The sequence below is a fragment of the Pleurodeles waltl genome, chromosome 9 (genome assembly GCF_031143425.1).
Source record: "Pleurodeles waltl isolate 20211129_DDA chromosome 9, aPleWal1.hap1.20221129, whole genome shotgun sequence".
In the NCBI taxonomy this organism is placed as follows: Eukaryota; Metazoa; Chordata; class Amphibia; order Caudata; family Salamandridae; genus Pleurodeles; species Pleurodeles waltl.
Genome location: NC_090448.1, coordinates 1,052,227,214 through 1,052,247,412, shown reverse-complemented (window position 1 = coordinate 1,052,247,412; position 20,199 = coordinate 1,052,227,214). Strand labels below are relative to the sequence as shown.

Genomic DNA, 20,199 nt, shown 5'->3' with positions numbered 1-20,199 from the left:
CTCATGGGGCCACCTGTGGGCCCGAAGGCGCTCTGGAGAGGTCAGCCCACTCAAATGTGCGGTGCATGGCCTTGTAAATGTTTTACCTGAGCAGGGATTACTCTTGCTCCTGGAGTAGCAGGGAGCCATGAAGTCAAACCTGGCGACAGCTCCGCAGAACCGTGTCTTGATCGCCAGTGTTCCAGCCTCACGCAAGTCAACGGACAATAAGAAGTTGAAGCAAGCTTCGACATCTTGTGCTTCTTATGCCGCTTTCCCTAATGTCCTGAGGATTTGGAATGGGAACAAGAGGACTCTGGCTCCTACAGGGGTCTCACAACCCCCCCCCCCCCAACCTGATCAGGCCGATATCTTTTAAGAGTTGCGCAGTGCACGTCACCTGCCAGGCTGCTAGCAGCTTCAGGGACTGCTCCCTCAAATTCTTTAGTGCCATGGCCCAGCAGTCCGATCACACCTTGGAGTTGTGGTTGCACTCAAGACATCACAGACACACGAGGTGTGAGTCTGTAACCAACATGGCGCAATGACAGGCGCCAGACAGCTTGAATCCGGTCTTCCACAAAGATATCCTCAACATCACCAGGAGGAACATTCCTAAAAACAGAATTTGACAAAATGTTGAAAAAAGTTCTGTCAAAAAACGACAGAGGGGTAGCTCTTGTCTGGATCAGAATCAACTGGTGCAGAAGGAAAAAAAACTAATGTCAGCGCAGATCTATGTCAAAGTCAAAAACATTTGACACTTTGTGTCCAGGAAACAACCAAAGAGTTCGAAAAAAAACTTTTTAAAAATGCAAATACAATGAGCAGAAAAACAAGAGGTACACACCAGAGCCCAGAGCATTTGAGAAGAGTCGAACCACAAGCCTGCACCCATAGGGAATCCGCGACCAAACTCTAAATTGTATTCCATAAGGATTTGGACAGTCTAAATCTCAGATTTCAGCATCAGGTCAGACAGGGCATGTAAATGCTATTATAACCGTATTCATACGAGCAACAAATTTAAAATAATATGATCTCAATTTTCATTCTTCAAAGAGTCATTTTTTATGTGAAATTTATGAAGCCGATTCCGGCCACTGGGTGAGTAGTAAAAAAGTACTATGATTTAGGATTTAATGATTAGACTACATAACTGAAACAATTCTCAGCCAAACCTTAGTCTACTTGTTTTATAGTACCCACCAACGTGTGCAAAGAAACAGGAGACTCAGACAACTGCCCAGGGATGCTTTGCCAATATCTAGCTTGGGATGGGAGAATGGCTGCAATAAGTTTTGTACTGAAGACTGTGTGCACACGGTTGGCTTGGATGTTAAGATACTAATATGAACATTCTACGCATTAAGGACAACTTCAAAATTCAGAATCTAGAGCAGTAATAAAAACAGTAAACGAAAAAATAATGTACAAAAAATAATAATTAAAACATACCTGAGCCCATTTCTGTAAACCATGAGGAAGCAGAGCTTAAGTTGATGGTTTCAAACTGAACAACTTGATCTGACTCGAACCCCTTACTGACTGCAACACAAACCATTGGATATTCTTGCTCCGGTATTACCAGCATTTCAAATACTTTCAAAGGGCTTGGAAGAGGGAAATCAAAGTGCTGAAAAACATTATTAAAATAAAATGTGAAACATTTATGATGTGAAGGCAACAATCTTGTGTTTTTCTGTGGATGAAATGTAATACCCAAACACCCAACATGTCTATAGCTTATGGGCAGCCGATTTCAACTGCTTTGAATATTTCACACATACAGAGTGTGAAATGTACCAAAACCTAAAGAATACGTGATACTGCTCTTTCTGGAGGATACTCTGGCAAACAGCACAATCCTCACCTTGTGAACCTTCCTAGGCACCAGACTGGATCAGAAAACTTCTACAATACCTCCTGTACACAGGCAGAGGTTGAGCCACGCACTGGCATCTGTCTATTCAGTGGTCTTTTCCCTGCCCGAAGAGCTGGTGCATTACTGATGCATTACTGACAACTTCAGGACATTAACAGTATGCACAATCTAATTTGGAACTACAATTCATTCCATACTCAAGTAAGACACATTTTATGCAAGCACCAAACAAAGAGACTTCTAGGAAATGTGCAAAAATGTAATCTGCTATTTCACTCGATAGTGGTGAGTTTGCAGCTAAATTAATTATGGTCTCAAAACACTAGCTGTACAGGATAAGCAGCACTTCAATGTAATTGAGTGTTTAGGAAAGCCATGAATATACTTCTTTATTTTTCCATATTGAACCTACTCGTCTGGTGCTGCCGTCCCTGTACTGTGCGTTGGAAGCAGTGCTTCAAAATGCTTTGGGGGCAGATACTCACAGAAATGGTAGACTGTCCTTAGGAGGGTCTCATGCACACCTAATGGTGAGAGACTCACGTATGCAGCTGTTCTGAAAATTGCACAGTGTAAATTTTTGAAAGTTTAAAGTGTTACTTACCTGTAAATGGTTTTATTTACCAAATCCAAAGTGCCATTGATACATATGTTTGATACTTACTTGCAAATGTATTTACCTGCAACAAGATCCTTTTGGTTCTAGAAATAAAGTAACAAAATATATTTTTCCCATACAAATACATTGGCCTTGAGTTAGTCATTAAGTGTGTGCCTCATTTATTGCCTGTGTGTTTACAACAAATGCTTTGCACTACCCTCTGATGATCTTAACTGCTCGACCACATTCCCACAAAAGAGAGCATTAATATTATCTACTTAAGCCTCTGGGGAACCCCTGGGCTCTGTACACACTATATCTAATTTTGATATAGTATATACAGAGCCAGCTGTGGAGTCTACAACTTTGCATTTGCTGGACCTATCAGCCAATATCTGATCACACAACCAAATTCCAAAATTGCCTTTAGATTCAACATGAGTTCGGGGTTAGCAACTAGAAGTAGTTTTTAGTTTCTAAAAGTAATCCCCAACTTTAGCAACAAAATGAGCAGCTCAGAGGACATGGTTGTGGAGCTCAACCTCACCCTGCCTCCATCTTGGGGTGAGAGAGTTAAGGTCCCTCTGCAGACTGAAAAAACATCAAAACTGGTTCCAACTCTATCAAGGTGAAGCTCCAGGCGCTCTTGGCAGAGTATACAAGGGAACACCCTGCTGAGGAGGAAGACCTCCCCACTGATGGGGAAGAAGGTATGGATCAGGAGGTTGCACACCCCCCTCCTAACCTAACTAGGGAAGACAAGACCCCATGGTCCCGGTCTCCAAGGATAGTGCTCACTGGATCTGGGGCTCCCACATGGTCCCTGTCTCCAAGGATAGTGCTCACTGGATCTGGGTCTCCCACAGGGGAGTTCCGTTCCTCTGGGAACATTGAGGGCAGCAAGGATGGCCAAAAGATTAGCCTGATGGAGAGAGAGCTCCTGGCTATAGAAAGGGAGAGAGTAGAAATGGGCTTAGGACCCATTAATGGTGGCAGCAATATAACAGCTAGGGACAGAGAGCATTCGGATACCCTTAAAATCCCAAAGACATTGTCTCCAAGTATGAGGAAGGTGAAAACATCACCAACTGGTTCACAATTTAAAGTCTCACTGGAGAGCTCTCTTTTGGGAACTGTTCACTATTAAGTGCGAGGATAGACTCCTCACACTCACTGGTGCAGATGCTGAATCCTATGACCACATGAAGGATACCCTGATTGAGGAATTTGGATTCACCACTGAGGAGTATAGAATTGGGGTCAGGGGGCGCAGCAAAAGCTTGAGCCCCTCCTGGGTTGATTTTGTAGACTACTCAGAGAAAACACTAGATGGTTGGATAACTGGCAGTGGAGTGCATGACTATGCTGGGCTTTATAATTTATTTGTGAAAGAGCATCTTTTAAGTAACTGCTTTAATGACGTTACATCAATATCTGGTAGACCTAGGTCCAGTTTCTCCCCAAAAAATGAAAACGAAGGCAGACCATTGGGTCAAGACTAAAATTACCAAGACTTCCACTACAGGTGACCAAAAGAAAGGGGTTACCAAGCCTCCCCAAGGGAAGAGTGGTGAGACACCTAAAGATAAAAGTAAAGAGTCTTCTCAAGGGCACCAAAAACCTGCTCAGGAAGTTGGGCCCAGGCCTCTTCACAAGGGTAAAAACTTTGATCCCCAAAAGGCCTGGTGTTTTACCTGTTAACAGCATTGACACCAAACTGCACACTTGGCCTTTCCCAAAAATTATCCCCCTAGCACTGCTCTAGTTAGTACTGGTATAGCCAGTCTCTAGGTCGGATCAACAGTGTGCCCAGAGCAAATCAGTGTTCACAAAAGCTACTTTTAGCCTCTGAGGGTGGGGTAGATCTTGCCACTCTTGCTGTTCGGCCCCCTAGTATGAACAAATACAGACAGCACCCCTTGATTAATGGGACAAAAGTAGAACCCCTGAGGGATACAGGTGCTAGTGTCACCATGGTGACAGAAAAACTGGTTTCCCCAGGACACTATCTGTCTGGACAAACTTATCCAGTCACCAATGCTAACAATGTAACTAAGGTCTATCCTGTGGCTATCGTGACCTTAGACTGGGGAGGAGTTACTGGCCTGAAACATGTAGTGGTCTCTTCTGCAATCCCAGTGGAATGTTTGCTAGGGAAAGATCTGGAGTCCTTAGCTTGGGATGAGGTAGAACTCAAAACACATGCAGCCATGCTGGGAATCCCTGAACTGGTGTGTATGAAAACTAGAGCACAAAGTCTAGCACAGGGTGAAAAAGAAGTGTTGGAGCCTAGAATAATGGCCCAACCTTCCAAGAAAAAGGTCAGAAAGACTGGGGGACCAGCTCCTACACAGCAACAAAACCAAGACTCCTTTCTCAGGAAGAAGTCTTATCCTATCAGGGAAATGAGTCCATGGAGCTGGATCCTCATCAGCTACAGTTCTTGGGCCCAGGGGGACCCTCAAGAGACCAGCTAGGGACAGAAAACCTGTCCCACTATTGAAGGCCTGAGGCAGACACACAAAAATGTGGAATAGGCTTGTAAGCCATTTCTACTGGCCCAATATGTCCCGAAAGCTGAGGCAGTTTTGTAACTCCTCTGTCACCTGCCAAGCGAGTGGTAAGGCAGGTGGCCACCCCAAAGGCCCCCATCATTCCACTACCTGCGGTAGGGGGTCCCTTTGAAAAGGTTGGTGTGGACATTGTGGGCTTCAGGAAATCAATACATACTGGTAGTAGTAGGTCATGCTACCAGATACCCTGAAGCAATTTCTCTTAGGTCTACTAACAGCTCCTGCAGTAGCCAAGGCCCTTATTGGTATCTTTACCAGGGTAGGGTTTCCTAAGGAGGTGATTTCTGACAGAGGCACCAACTTCATGTCAGCTTACCTAAACACATGTGGAATGAGTGAGGGGTGACTTACAAGTTCACCACACCATACCATCCACAAACCAATGGACTTGTTGAAAGGTTCAAGAAGACATTGAAGGACATGATCATGGGGCTCCCTGAAAAACTCAAACAGAGATGGGATGTCCTCCTGCCATGCTTGCTTTTCGCCTTCAGAGAGGTGCCTCAGAAGGGAGTAAAGTTTTTCCCTTTTGAACTTCTTTTTGACCTCTCTGTTAGGGGACAACTTACACCTGTCAAGGAAGGTTGAAAGAGACTTCTCCATGAGCTTAGACAAGATGTGGTGGACTATGTGCTTGGCCTCCGCTCATGGATGGCTGAGCACATGGAAAAGGCATCCAAAATCCTTGAGGCCAGCCAACAGCTCCAGAAGCAGGGATCGGACCAAAAAACTGCACTGGTGGAGTTTAAACCAGGGCAGAAGGTATGGATTCTGGAGTCTGCGGCTCCCAGGGCACTTCAGGACTGATGGAGTGGCCTTTACCCTATCCTAGAAGGAAAGAGTGAGGTCCCCTACTTGGTAGACCTTGGCACTAGCGGGACCCCCAAGAGGATGATTCATGTGAACTGCCTCAAGCTCTACTGTGACAGGGCTGATGTAATCATGCTGATGGTTACTGGTGCGTTTCCAGAAGCAGAGATTGAACCTCTTCCTGACGACATCTCTCATTATCCTAAAGATGGGTCAGTTGATGGAGTTGTCTCCTAGGTCTAGGGGAAACAAGACCTGAGCCAACATGAGTATTTTGAACATCTTCTTGAGGTAGAGATTGAGGGCTTACAGGTCTAGAATACAGCGAAGGCCCTTGTCCTTTTTGGGGACCGGATTAAAATCCACAGCCTACTTCTGTCATTGCAACCCACTCTATAGTTCCCTTGCCCAAGAGAGCCATAACTTCCTCATGGAAAAGGGACATATGATTCTCCATTTTCCAGTCAAAGGGTGGTGGTATGGTTGAAGTGGCAATCTTGAAGGGGAGGTTGTAGCACCTTCAGACGTTCAGCAAAACCCAACTGTCTTGTTAAGGGTTGCAAGTGAGGCAGGTGATGGCGAATTCCACCGCCAACTGGTTGCCCTTGGTGTGGAAGAGGCTGACTAGAAGGGTTTTGAGGGTGCTGAAGGGTGGGGTGGAGAACTGATCGTCTGTCCACCTGAAGCACGAGGCTGGTGGTTCCCACACCCTCGACCAGGCAGAGGCTGGGCAGCATGCACAACACAGTGGCTCGACAGAAGTTGGTGCGGTTGATAGCCCCTTCCGTGGCCACGAAAAGAGCTAAAGGCAGAATTGGGGGGTGGGAGGATGAGGGGCGTGCAAGGGGCCACCGCGATGCGCACAGACCTGGCCTTAGCACGAGAATCCTTGATGTGCTCAAGCGCCAAATCTCCCTCATCTCCAAGGAGACTGGTGTCATCGAAGGGCATGTCAATCAAAGAAACTCTGACATCCCCCGAAAAGCCCAATGTCCTCAGCCAGGCGTGGTACCTCAGTTCCACAGTTGTAGAAACCACTCTACCTAGTGAGATGGTCGTGTCCAGTCAGCAACAAATCTTTCATGTGCCTTCCCCGTTGGCAACAGCCTGAGAGAGTACAGCCCAGGCCCTCTTCAGGACCTCTGGCAGCACTTGCGCAACCGTACCCATAGCGTGTGGGAATAACAGCCCAAAAGGCATGCAGTGTTCACAGACTATAATGCAAGGCTGGCAGAAAAAAACATCTTCTCAAATGAACCCAACGTCCTGGATTTTCTATCCAGGGGAGGAATAGGTAACGCGCCATGGGAAGTAGAGGCTTGGACCACCAAGCTCTCAGGAGTAGGGTGCTGGGTCAGGAAACCTGGGTCTCCTTGTGCCGAGCAACAGCGGCGGCAATTTTCCTATTCACAGGAGCCCAGTACTGCATTTGAACCAGGTCCCCAGAAGGATGTAAGTGAGGACATCACTGAACGGGAGCAGGGTTTCGGAGGTGGACGCTTCCGACTGCGGCACCTCTGTCAAGAGTAGAGTCTTGACAGCCACGGTGGGTAGCTGAAGGTCCAGGACATCAGCCGCCCGCCTCATCACCACAGCATAAGAAGCTCCTTCCTCCATATCCACAGGTGAAGGGGAGAAAGCATACCAGTCGCAGGAGATGTGTCCAGTCCACTGGCTTCACAAATGTCTCCACGCCAGTCCAATTTTTCTTCATATGGCTGGTATTCTAAAGAATCCAGCACCCCTTCTCAGTCTTCCTCGAGGCCTAACCCAACAGAATAAGGCTTAGGATCCAAACGAGGAGGCAAAGCTCCTGCGGGTGCTTGAGTCAGATGACACCAATCAGGGTCCGTGTCAGAGTCAGGGATGACAATGGGGATGGGGCCGCGAGTGTCTGCATCGGGACCGGTGATGGGGAAGGTCGAGGGCTTGATTCCTGAGAGCCCATCAGCGCCAAAGCTGCTGAACTCGATGGGGCCTGAAGGCTCGCCAGAAGAGTGAGACTGCCCTAAATGAGGGGCATGTATAGGAAGCTGGCTCAGTATATGGTGCTCATTTTTAGGTAAGGCCTATGTACTGAGCCCTGTACTGAGTCTAGGCAACCCTTAGCGATAGTGTAAGAGGTTCTAGATAACCAGAGCTCTCAAAGGGTAGCTGTGGAGAGCAGGAAGGTGTAAAGCAGTTACAGATACCACACAGGTCAGTCTGTGATGTACACACAGGAAAGAATCACACCAGTGTTAAAATAATAATGTATTATTTATTTGAACACATACACTAAACTAACTTTGGTATATCTCCTAACTGGAGATGTGAACATACAAACATATTCTCCGAAAAAAAGGTATGCAAAAGCATAAAATAACATGGACCTCTATAGTGGGGCCAAAGCATGTACTAAAAAAATGTTATGTGAAAATCACTACAAACCTAAACTAACACCCAAGGACCCTTCGGTCTGGGGAAGCACTAAAACACCAAAGTTAAGTAGCTAGGTTTCCCCAGGCACCCGTGTGCAAAGTTGTAACCCCGGGTCAGTGTACACAGGATAACATTGGGAAGTTGCAATTGGAGTTTTTGAGTTTTAGGACCTTTTTCCAGATGACTCTGAGGAAACCCATTGGGACTAGGTAGGTTCAAAAATGTCCCAACCCGTGGATACCCAGAAAAGTGGAGTACCCACACCAGGGAGCCCAGGTGAATAGGGGTGAAGTCGTGTCGGAACCTCCTGTTAAAGTCAATGGGGACCTTGGTTGTCCAACTGCTGTTGTGACCTGTGGACCAGGTCGATGGAACACAGACGTGGATTCCAGAAGAAAAGGACCTAACGAAAGAGGGGACCGAGTCTAGATTACCCAGGGGTACCCAGGCGGTGCAGGGGGAAATGCCCACCCTTCTTGAAGATGCTTTTCTGTTGGACAGTGGTCAAAGAAGTGCAGCTGTGGAGTCCAGGCGATGCAGGAGAATCTAAGGAGTTGTCAATGAGCTGTCCCATGACGGTCGTCAGATTGCAGAGGGGTGAGTGGTCAGCAAAGAAGCCTTGGCAAATGCAAAAAAAGCATTGCACGGAGTGTAGCAGAATTTTGGTGATCAGCAAGGTCCAGGAGACTCTACCTTTGCAGGTAAGTCAGGGCCAGCCCGCAGCAAGCAGGAGAGCCTGTAGGAATCATTGCAGTCCCCAGCAGGACCCTTTGGCAGCAAGCACAGGGAGTCGCAGGGAGGCCTCAGCAGTACAGCAAAAAGGGGTGCTCACGTCGCAGGAGATGCAGAGAGTACGTCATTCTTGGAGCTGTATAGTGCTGGAGGAGGGGGCTTCTTGGAGCTAGCAGGTCTCTGGACTGAAGAGCCAACAAGCCTGGACAACGACAAACAGACACGGTGCACAGGGGTTCAGGCCAGGCAGCACCGGCGCAGGACCTCAGATTTCTCAGCTGCAATAAAGACAGGTCAGACCTCTGGATGGCCACATAACCACAAACTGTGTTGTAGAGCCTTCGAGAATCCTTGGGACAGCAGGATCCATAAAAAGGTTGTTGAGGGGCCTGCAGATGCAGGGGAGTGACTCCTTCCCTCCAAGTGACATGTTTGCTTTTCTAAGTGCAGGCAAAGTCCCTGGGACTCTGGAGGATGTATGGCCACTGAGGTGGCAGAGTCCTTGCAATGCACCAGTACAAAGGTGCAGTAGGAGTCCTCCTACTAGGTGCAGTCTTGCCTTGGGTCCTGGTGAAGTCCAGCAGTGGTTCCAGTGCCCAGTTGCAGAAGTGTCTTGCAGAAGAGTCTTCAGACACTTTCAGAGATGGTTCGAGAGACGAATCTAGGGCCTGCCCACAGGGGATCCCTTAAGTAACCCAGGAAGGGGGTTGGACACTTACTGCAGTGACCCACCTATCGGGGGATGTGTCGGGGATGTCACCCACCTAGACTAACCAGTCAGCTGCACCCGGGGACCTCTGCTTATTCTATTTCCAAGATGACAGAACCAAGTGGCCAGAGCTCTGGGCACCTCCCTAGGGGAGGAGCTGTTAAGGGTGGTGGCCACTCCCCTGTCCTTTGTATGGCTTTACGCCAGAGCAGGAGGCAGGGGATCCTGCACTGGAGTAAACCGGTTTATGCAAGGAGAACACCAAAGAACAAGTTACTTACCTTCAGTAACACATTATCTGGTAGAGACTATCTAGCTGCAGATTCCTAACCTTTAGAATTTCCTGGCATTAGCTTGGAATCTCCAGAACTTTTGCTGAGCAATACCCTTGTGCGCACTGTCAGGTGGCGTTGTTAGGATCCGTATGGCGTCGTCGGAGCCAACTGCGACGTCAGTCACCTATAAAGGCACCACCCATGCGTGTGTATGTTCCTTCTCCACAAATGTCCACGCCAGAAGTGCAGAGCCATGGAATGAACTAACAGTTTGTCTGTGCAAAAATCTAGGGCCCTAAAAGGGACAATTCTTGACCCTAGTAGACATGCCCGCAGAGCGGGGAGGCATGGGTGGGTGTAAGGAATCTGCAGCTAGATACCAGATAATGCGTTGCTGCAGGTAAGTAACTTGTACATCTGACAGAGACTTCTAGCTACAGATTCCTTAACTTTAGAATAGATACCCAAGCCTAGAACATCCTGGGGGTGGGCTGCAGACAGATCTTCTCACACTAAAAAGTCCTGTTGGACCGAACGGACAAAGTGCCAATCTCTATGGACCTGATTGTCCAGGCAGTAATATCTTGCGAACGTGTGCGAGGACATCAATATCACTGCCTGAGAGATGTCCAGGACTGGAACACCTTGTGCTAACACAGTGGTAGCAGCCGTGCCCCAGGTGGAAGGAGCTCTCAAGCCATAGGAGGCTGCTTTGTGGCCAGCGCATAGCAGATCTTAATGCAGAGACCGACCCAGCGCGAAATGGTTCGCTTCTGCACTGCCTGACCTTTCTTTGCTCGCAAGTCCCCACAAAGAGTTGGTCATCCACCCAGAACCCTTTTGTGCAGTCAAGGTAGAATGACAACATTCTTTCTGAGTCCATGTGGTGGAGTCGCTCCTCTTTTTTAGAGGGATGCACTGGAGCAAAAGAGGTGGGCAGGGTGATGTTCTGACCCAGGTGAAATGGGGTCACCACCTTAGGGAGGAAAGAGGCATGAGTTCTAAGTACCACCTTGTTTGGGAACATGGTGAGATACTGCGGCTTAGATGGAAGAGCCTGCATCTAACTCACACTCTTGGCAGATGTTATCTCCACTAAGAAGGCTGTTTTGATAGTGAGCAACCGGAGGGGGCAGTAGTGAAGTGGCATAAGAAATGTGAGAACCAGATTTAAGTCCCACTGATGCATAGAAAAGGCGTAGGAGGATACATATGTAAAAGCTCTTTGAGAAATCTATGTACAATAGGTGATTTGAATAATGAAGGGTGATCAGGCACACAAAGGAACGACGAAATGGCGGAAAGATAGCGTCTAAGAGTGCCCAAGGCAGAGCCCTGCTAGGCAAGGGATGAGACAAAGAGAAGAATGTCAGAGAGGGAAGCAGAAAGAGGATCAATAGATCTTTCTCTATAATAATTTACACAATGTTTCCAACAGCAGGTATATACCGTCTTAGTGGAGGGACGCCTGCCTGCTAGATTAACTTGACAGACTTCAGGAGGGAGGTCGAAGGCTGTCAACTGGCACCGCTCAATCTCCACAGATGAAGGCGCAGAGCGGACAGTGTTGGGTGGAGAACCTTCCCTTGCTTAGCGAAGCAAACAGCAGCCTAGTGTTGCTGTTCAACCAGGGCCCGCATGTAAAGGTTAGGAGGGCCGCATGTGGCCCCAGGGCTGTACTTCGAGTATCACTGGTCTAGAATGACACTCTAGTATCCCCTCTATGACTACTGTGTTGAATACAGAATCTCCACGTTGAGAGACATGAATTTAATATGCTTCACATTATTGGACATTTTACCATACTGCTATTGTTATATGGTTCCTACTAAGATAATAGCACTGCATATTTAGGATGGCAGAACATTAGAATGTGCGGGACTAAGTCCATTCACACCATCAGAAACTGTCGGCCAATTCTTGACTAGCTCACAGTGCCTCACCTGAACCTATAAGGTTTTAAGGTGATTGCGGCAACCTAAAGATGACACTCTGAATCCTCAGGGAAGTAGTGGAAATAGATATCATTCTTTTGTTGTCTTAGTCATGCATGCCCAGGCGAAGACACAAAAGAGAAACAAACTGAGTTTTCAATATGTTTATTGAAACAAACGTAATCTTGCATATAAAGTGAATGAGCTGTGACAGGCAGATGAAACCAAGCATATTAGGCAGCATAATAAACTAAAACATGGTAAAGACGATGAAAAATCCAACCATGGTAAATGTGTTCTAGAAGTCCTAGAGGTTCCTGCCAAACCCTCAGACTACATTGAGAGCAAAGAAGATGTACCCTTCTGCCTGGCCCGATCTAAGGGATTAGCCCCAGCCCAAAACCTGAAGATAAAGTCAGGCCTGAAGTATAGATGGCAATCCTCTCAGGAGCTGGAAGATTAGTGCTAGCAGAGCTGCATGTCAAACATAGCATTCGCTCCAGGACGGTCGTGGATGGAGTGCCCTCTTCCCCTTACGGATCAGTGCACTGTTTATATAATAAAGCCATGCTGTATTGGAAGCACAGCTCTGATGCAGTGCTGTGTCTAGATGTTATAAGCTGTCTCCTGAACAGTACCACACGAAACTAGGATATTGTGTACAATGTTCCTAGCCTGGAACAGAAAGTACTGATGACATGTCGTGCAACGCCTATCATAACAAGAAATTCGTACCAGATATTCCTAGAAGAATATCATGCACAAATTGCGTGTAAAATGTTTTTGCTAAAAGCAGTGTAGCTAAAATGCATAAAATATGATATATAAAATTAAACTAAAAACAGGAGGACCAACTCTGGTCCAAAAAGTCCTCACTGCATTATGTCAAACATAGCAGCAGCTCTAGTTTTAGAGTCCACACAGTAACGCTTGTGAAATGCATGACTGGAATCATAGGTGGCATGCTTTATAAATATCAGAAGTTAAGCAGTACCCATCTAATAAAAGTAGTTGTTACCAATTTTGATCCGGGAGAGTGTGCTATGAAGACATGAAGGAGAATAAAAATAGTTGGTTGCATGAAAATATGCACTGCAGCTCGTTAGGCAGCAAGAAGCAAGCTGACACTAGAGGCTTTCCCAGACATAGGCTCATTGTGGAGGAACAGATTAACCACACACAAGTTCCACTTCTAGTCCTTTTGCCCTCTTCTTCCATGCTGTTGCAGAGGCCTCCACACTGTGCAGCCAACAACAACGAGGCAGGATTTTATAGTCAATCTGAGCATCTACCACATTTGATAGTTTGTGTGCTGCTCTAATTCTTACCTAAATTGTCCGAATAGCTGGCTAGGCTTTATCGATTTCAGAACCCACAGTCAGACCATTCTAACTAGTCAGGTATTATGTGTATTGTCTCAGAGATACTTGCATCCGCTTCTACAGCTAGGGAGACTGCACGGCGTGGCCACAACACTCAGGAAGGCAAAACTAAAATGGGAAAAAGCCAACTGAATTCTAACTTCAAATCAAGCCAGTAGGTACACAGATTTCAATGAAAGTGCAAAGGTGAGTGTAAAGACAGGCTGAGAAGCCCAAGGTGTACATTAACAGCTTGATACAAATCTGAACCACTATTTTGAGCGACAGATGTATACACACACATCCAGGATAAAAATGAACACAATCTCTCAGAAGTCTGCCTAATAACTACATATCCAACATGTGCAATATGCCTCCTACATCACCAGGCATAATGAAGACCATGGAATACAGTTATGAGGTCTGGACGGATATTTACTGGGTAGAAAGGAAGGCAGTCTGCCCTAAAGTTTACATTTAAAAAGGCTTGTACTTTTTGTCTAGATTTACGCTGTCATCCGCGTTAGTCAATGATGTCATCAACAACCAGAAATGAGAACGAGCACCAGCATAGGGCTTGCATAGTTGTCAACTCAGTAGAGGAAAATCAAATGGTTGCCAAAAACAAAGCAAGAGCATGGCAGTACCACTTTCCAAAGCCAAGTGTAGGCCCTATATCTCAACATTTTCTGAAAAAATGAAATAGTATGTACACATTCTTCAAACACTTTTAAATCTTCAAATGTTAGCCTTTTAGGTGGAAAGCCCAAGCATTACATAGATGTTGGCAAGAGCTCTGTAGTCTTTTGGAAGTCAGGGAGAATCTGGCATATCTTTAGCTGAACTAGGAAGCTCAAAGCAATGTGTCTGAGTCACAGAACCAAATGAGAAAATCCAATTCACAGTCATTAAAATAAAGAACAAGAGAAACACATTTTGTCCTTTTTTAAATGTATTCTAAAAATTTAGTAGATATCTCATTTTGGATGTATGGTTAGGCATCAGACTACATGCCAAAAAATTTAAAGCAATGAAAGCATCCAGCACCAGGATACAGAGACACCAAGATCGGTCCTAGAAGTGATGCTGCAACTGCATATTTCCATGTCACTTCCCCCAAATCAGTTGCACCCCATTTACCTGCTGCCTAGAGGGCAAGGTAAAAGACAGAGCCAAAACTACTAGAAACAAGAAAGTCTTTACCAGAGAATAGAGCAGAGCCATGCCCAAAAAGGAGGACCCTGGAGGTGGAATGGGATCCATGAGAATAACAATTACAGTCTTTACTGAATATAAGTAAGGTATTAATTTAATGCATGTCAACTCAAAGAGTCCTTGTCTTACAATGACTCCAAAGGCATTAAATCACAAATGAGGTCTAAAGACCAAAAGGAAATTTGAGCTTGTGCAAGACATATCTGAATGGCAGCAATTGCAAACATAGCTTGTTAGAAACACTACACCTAGGGCCTCATTATGACCCTGGCGGGCGGCGGAGGCCGCCCGCCAGGATGCCGCCCTCCAAAATACCGCGCCGCGGTCAAAAGACCGCGGCGGGTATTACAAGTTTTCCCCTGGGCTGGCGGGCGGTTGCTGAAAAACCACCCGCCAGCCCAGGGGAAAACGACCTTCCCACGAGGATGCCGGCTCGTAATCGTGCCGGCGGAGTGGGAAGGTGCGACGGGTGCAGTGGCACCCGTCGCGTATTTCAGTGTCTGCAAGGCAGACACTGAAATACTTTGCGGGGCCCTCTTACGGGGGCCCCTGCCGTGCCCATGCCTTTGGCATGGGCACGGCAGGGGCCCCGCGACCCCCCCTACCACCATCCTGTTCATGGCGGCTTTCCCGCCATGAACAGGATGGCGGTAGGGGGGGTCGGAATCCTCATGGCTGCGGAGCGTGCTCCGCAGCCATGGAGGATTCACACGAGCAGCGGAAAGTCAGCGGGAGACCGCTGACTTTCCGCTTCTGACCGCGGCTGAACCGCCGCGGTCAGAATGCTCGTTGGAGCACCGCCAGCCTGTTGGCGGTGCTCCCGTGGTCGGTGGCCCTGGCGGCCACCGGCCGCCAGGGTCAGAATGACCCTCCTAGTCTTGTGATGCAGCAGAAGATGGAAAAGTTGCCTGAGCCTTCAGCTGTATCCTCTTCATACTGGAATAGGTTTTGAGGAGGCGTCTTAATAATCTTACTTCTTTTTTCCTTGTTGTCATGACAAGATGTGGAGCACTTGTCTTTTATCTGTCTCTTTAGGGATATTTGATAAGGAAACCTACATGTGAGGCCTAGAACTGAATTTTGTGCCAGCCTCTATACCAGACGCCCCGAATAGCTTTAACTTCTTCACCCCATATGCTTTAGGATCATTCAGAATGTAGCTCACCCACTGGTACATCATTATTCTTTTCAATCACCAAATACACTATGAATAAGTATTAGTTACCAACATCTCAATGACATTTGGTATAGGGTTTCAAGCCTGAAACCTTGGGAAGCAAAAGAAATCAAAAACCTCAACATCATTAAAAAAATAACAAATACCAGAAATGTCTCCATAGTTCTGGATTCACGGCTTAAACAGTACAGACCAAATGGAATGGATTTCACCTGAGGCCACTCTATAATGGATCCTTGATATTTCTTAAAGTGGAATCTTGGAGTCACACTTAAGCAGAGTAGCATGCAGCCATCCGAAAGAAGGGATTACAATATTAGGACAGTCTTGCCACTTCTCTTTAGAATACAGCAAGTTTGTGGTTTTCGGAGATAAAACACTAATCTTGAAGTCAAATACAAGCACATTATGAATAGATTAATAATACCAGCTATTGGACATTTATAATGACTGTGCTTCGGGAAGTCTAAAGTCATACTGAATGCAGTAAATAGCAAAAAGGTCAAAAGAGGTACACTTAAACAACAGGCATTAAAATGATGTATGGCACACAATGCCAAGAAAAAAAACCTAACAATTTCAACATTAATGATATCACAATTGCATTAACTGTTCTGCAACACGTCGAAGTAAATAATATAAGGGGTTGTATTGGACAAGAAAAAAAACATACCTTAATTAACATGAATTTTTGCATCGGTTCATACCACTGTAGCAAAACAATCCCAGATTGCAAAGCACCACAGAGGTACTTGTGCCCTGTGTACGGGTTTCTCACTGAAAGTAAACCAAGAGGTTTCATTCAATTGTGGTTATGCAAAGGTATCATCTTTCAATAATTAATATTAGAAGAAGTATCTTTTTAAGAGAAGGCCATTTCAGGAACACTTCCATGCACATGACACAAAAAGCACTGAAGATAAATAGTTTGGTGCTTTTATGATGCATCCAACACTTTTCAGATAGATTCCACAGCATTGCCAAAATACTTAACCAAATTCATTAAGAAATTTGACAATGATGGTAAGGCTTGAGTAATGTATATGTGAGATAGATCATCCAATGAGATGAGCTAATGTGGTAAGCTCTGGTTGATTCCAAATCGGAAATAATGGTGCAGTAAATTCAACAACCCAGAAACTGACGTTTTAGCATGAGACACACATGACAAAATGGCAAGGATAACTGAGGAGAGGATGAAAGTGCCCTTTTTGGCATGGTTAACCCACCCCCCCACACACACACTTTTTGCCTGATATTGATGCTGACTTGACAGAGAGTGCTGGGATCCTGCTAACCAGGCCCTAGCACCAATGTTCTTTCACTAAACATGTGCCACTGCTTCCACAATTGGCAACCCCCTGGCACACAGTTAAGTTCCTTGTAAAATTTACCCAGGGTACCAAGGGCCTGTGGCCAGGGAAGGTCTCAAAGTGCTGCAGCATGTATTATGCCACTCTGGGGCACCCCCTCACCAAGCACACACACACTGCCATTGCAGCATGTGTGTGCTGGTAGGGAGTAAAAGACAAAGTTGCCATGGCACCCCTTTCAGGGTGCCATGCCCACAAACTACTGCCTGTGGCATAGGTAAATCACCCCACTAGCAGGCCTTACAGCCCTACAGCAGGGTGCACTACACCACAGGTGAGGGCATAGTTGCAAGAGCAAAATGACCCTACAGTGTCTAAGTCCATTCTTAGACCTTGTAAATGCAGTGTGGCCATTCTGAGTATATGGACTGGGAGGTAGTCATTACGAACTCCACAGCTCCATTATGGCTTCACTGAAGTCTGTGAAGTTTGGTACCAAAATTCTCAGTACAATAAACCCACACTGATGCAAGTGTTGGATTTAGTGAAAAATGCACCCAGAGGGCATCTTAGAGATGCCCCCTGTATTTTAGCCAAACGTCTAGTACAGGGATGACTGGTCTGTGCCAGCCGGCCACTTCCAGACGAGCTTCTGACCACATGGGGTGAGAGCTTTTGTGCTCTCTGTGGCCAGAAACAAAGCCTGCACTGGGTGGAGGTGCTTCTCACCTCCCCCCTGCAGGAACACTAACGCCTGGCTGTGAGCCTCAAAGACTCAGGCCTCCTATTACTTTTACAGTGCCACAGGGAGATATCTGCACCCCGGACAAAGCACCACTTTTGGTGGCAAGTCTGGCAGGAAAGTTTAGGAAAAACAAGGAGGAGTAACCACTTCAGCTAGGACCACCCCTAGTGTGCCCAGAGCTGCAGTGACCCCCCCCTCCTTGCGAAAACCTCCATCTTGGTTTGGAGGACAGGGATGAATAGAGTTAGGTCTGTGTCCCCCCTCCCCAAAGGGAGTGGACACCGAGAAGGAATAGTCATCCTCAGGTACAGTAGCCATGGGCTACTGCCTTTCTGACCCCTGTAACGCCCCTAAGTCTAGGATTTAAGGGCTTCCCTGAACCTAGCTTGTCAGGTTCCTGGCGACCTCCAGAAGACCAGAAGAAAGAAGGACTGTTAAGCTGACGCACAGCAAAGAAGACTAAAGACACCAACTGACATGGCCCTAGCACTACAGACCAGTCTCCAGCTTCTGAAACCCAGCCACAAAAAGGTGACACAACCTGCAGGACCAGCGACCTCTTAAAAGCCTCAAGAGGACTGCCTGCACCCAAGAGAACCAAGATCTCCTGTGGACAGCAGCCCTGTCCAGAAAGAAATTCCAACAAAGGACTCCAGAATCGCCCCAGATCTGCGAGTTCTGCCCACTCTGCACCCGATGCTCACAGCCTGTATTCAGCTGCCCCAACCGACTACAGCTGGTCCCCAGGTGATTCTGATCTAGTGTCCACCCTGGGTTGACCCCTCCTGCCCAACACGACGACTGCAGCCTAAATCCAGAGGACCGCTGCTGACTACAGAAGAACCGAACGAAGATACCAGACGTCCAAAGGTCCCTCTGCACTCACAGCCCCCTGGCCTTGGGGAATCCGACCACTGGTCCAGCAACACCCAGCAGGTGGTCTTCCTCCTTGTCCAGCCGGTGGTTTTCTGAACCGACCCCCTGGACTTAGCCTGTAGCATCTTTGTGACCCCCGGCGTCCCCCTATTGGAAAGCCCTGGGAGCCCTACGCTGTATTGGCACCCTGCACCTGGCTGCCCCCCTGCCACGGAGGGTGGGTGTTCGGTGCTGCCAGGTGCCCCAAACCACCGCTCCTCTATACCCCCCCCGAAGACATACGTACTTACCTGCAAGGAGGCCTGATTCTGAGTGCCCACAGTCTCTACAGGACTCCATTTCAAATCATGCATCATCTTTGCCCTCTGCATCTGGCCAGCCCTATGTTGGTGGGTGTTTGGGGTTAACTTGAACCCCAACCTGTGGACATCCTAACCCCCGGAGACTGGAACTAAATAAAGTAACAAAATATATTTTTGCCATATAAAAACAACTGGCCTGGAGTTAGTCATTGACTGTATGCTTCATTTATTGCCTGTGTGTGTACAACAAATGCTTTGCACTACCCCCTGATAAGCCTAGCTGCTCGACCACACTACCACAGAAGAGAGAATAGATTTTATCTACTTTAGCCTCCGTTAAGCCACTGGGGAACCACTGGACTCTGTGCACACTATATCTATTTTTGATATAGTATATACAGAGCCAGCTCCCTACAAGGAGCATGACTTTGTGACGTTTGTTTAAAGAATTTAAAAAAAACTCCACCTGAAGGGATTAGAGAGATTGGGTTGCTTCAATGTGAGACATACATTTCAGGAAGAATGGGGAAAATGTACCTCTGTAATGATACTGTTGAAGGGATACTTCATCATGTCTTCATATTTCTCACTGTGTTTAAACTAAATCTGTAAAGACATCACTAGCAGTGAGGGATGCTAAGTGGTGCTCAAATACCCAAATTCATGGAGTCTGTAAGGCATCCCCATGTGTCACAGAATGCCTCCTTCCATAAAATACATCAGTTCCACCTAAATCCACAAATGCAGTGTGAAGGAGGCAACTAGTTAGTACAGAACTTTAGAAAAACAAGCATGGGCAAAATCAACCTAGTTATTGCTGATGCGCAAGGGACACAGAATGAAATTAATTGACATTGTTCACTATGTTTCTGTATAACTGAGACAATTATTTGAGTTTAATCTGGAGAGAACAGCAGCTGATAGTGAACCAGCTCAGTCCCAGCAGCTTGTGCAGAGAGCTCAAGTGAGGGAAGTCTACTGCTTCTGGAGATACTGCAACAGCTGGAAATCAAAACACTGGCAAAGTCAATATCGCTCTCCTTTGCGACTTATTGGCTCTGCCAAAGCCTGAATAATTAACGGGGGGGATATGTGTGCTTGAGTTTGCAGTGGATACCCTTTTTAAAATGTACAATCCGAAATGGATTGTTAACAAAGCATGAAAGCATTTTGTTTTATAAAGCATTAACACAGAAAACTGAGGGAAATGGTGAAGAGGGTGTGGGGAGGGGAACAAGAAGCAAAAGAGAGCAAAAAGATCAGAGGAGAGCATAAGCGAGAAAGAGAAACA

General features: G+C 46.6%; 1 protein-coding gene across 1 annotated transcript in view; it reads right to left on the bottom strand.

Annotated features, from left to right (window-relative positions):
- Positions 1–20,199, bottom strand: part of MAP4K5 (mitogen-activated protein kinase kinase kinase kinase 5) — a 604,667-nt gene that overhangs the window by 103,097 nt on the left and 481,371 nt on the right. The window contains exons 27-28 of the mRNA XM_069208688.1: positions 16,346–16,449; positions 1,438–1,615 (exon numbers count right to left, since the gene is read on the bottom strand). Of these exons, the coding sequence (XP_069064789.1) occupies positions 1,438–1,615; positions 16,346–16,449 (282 nt within the window). The remainder of the gene's footprint in view (positions 1–1,437; positions 1,616–16,345; positions 16,450–20,199) is intronic.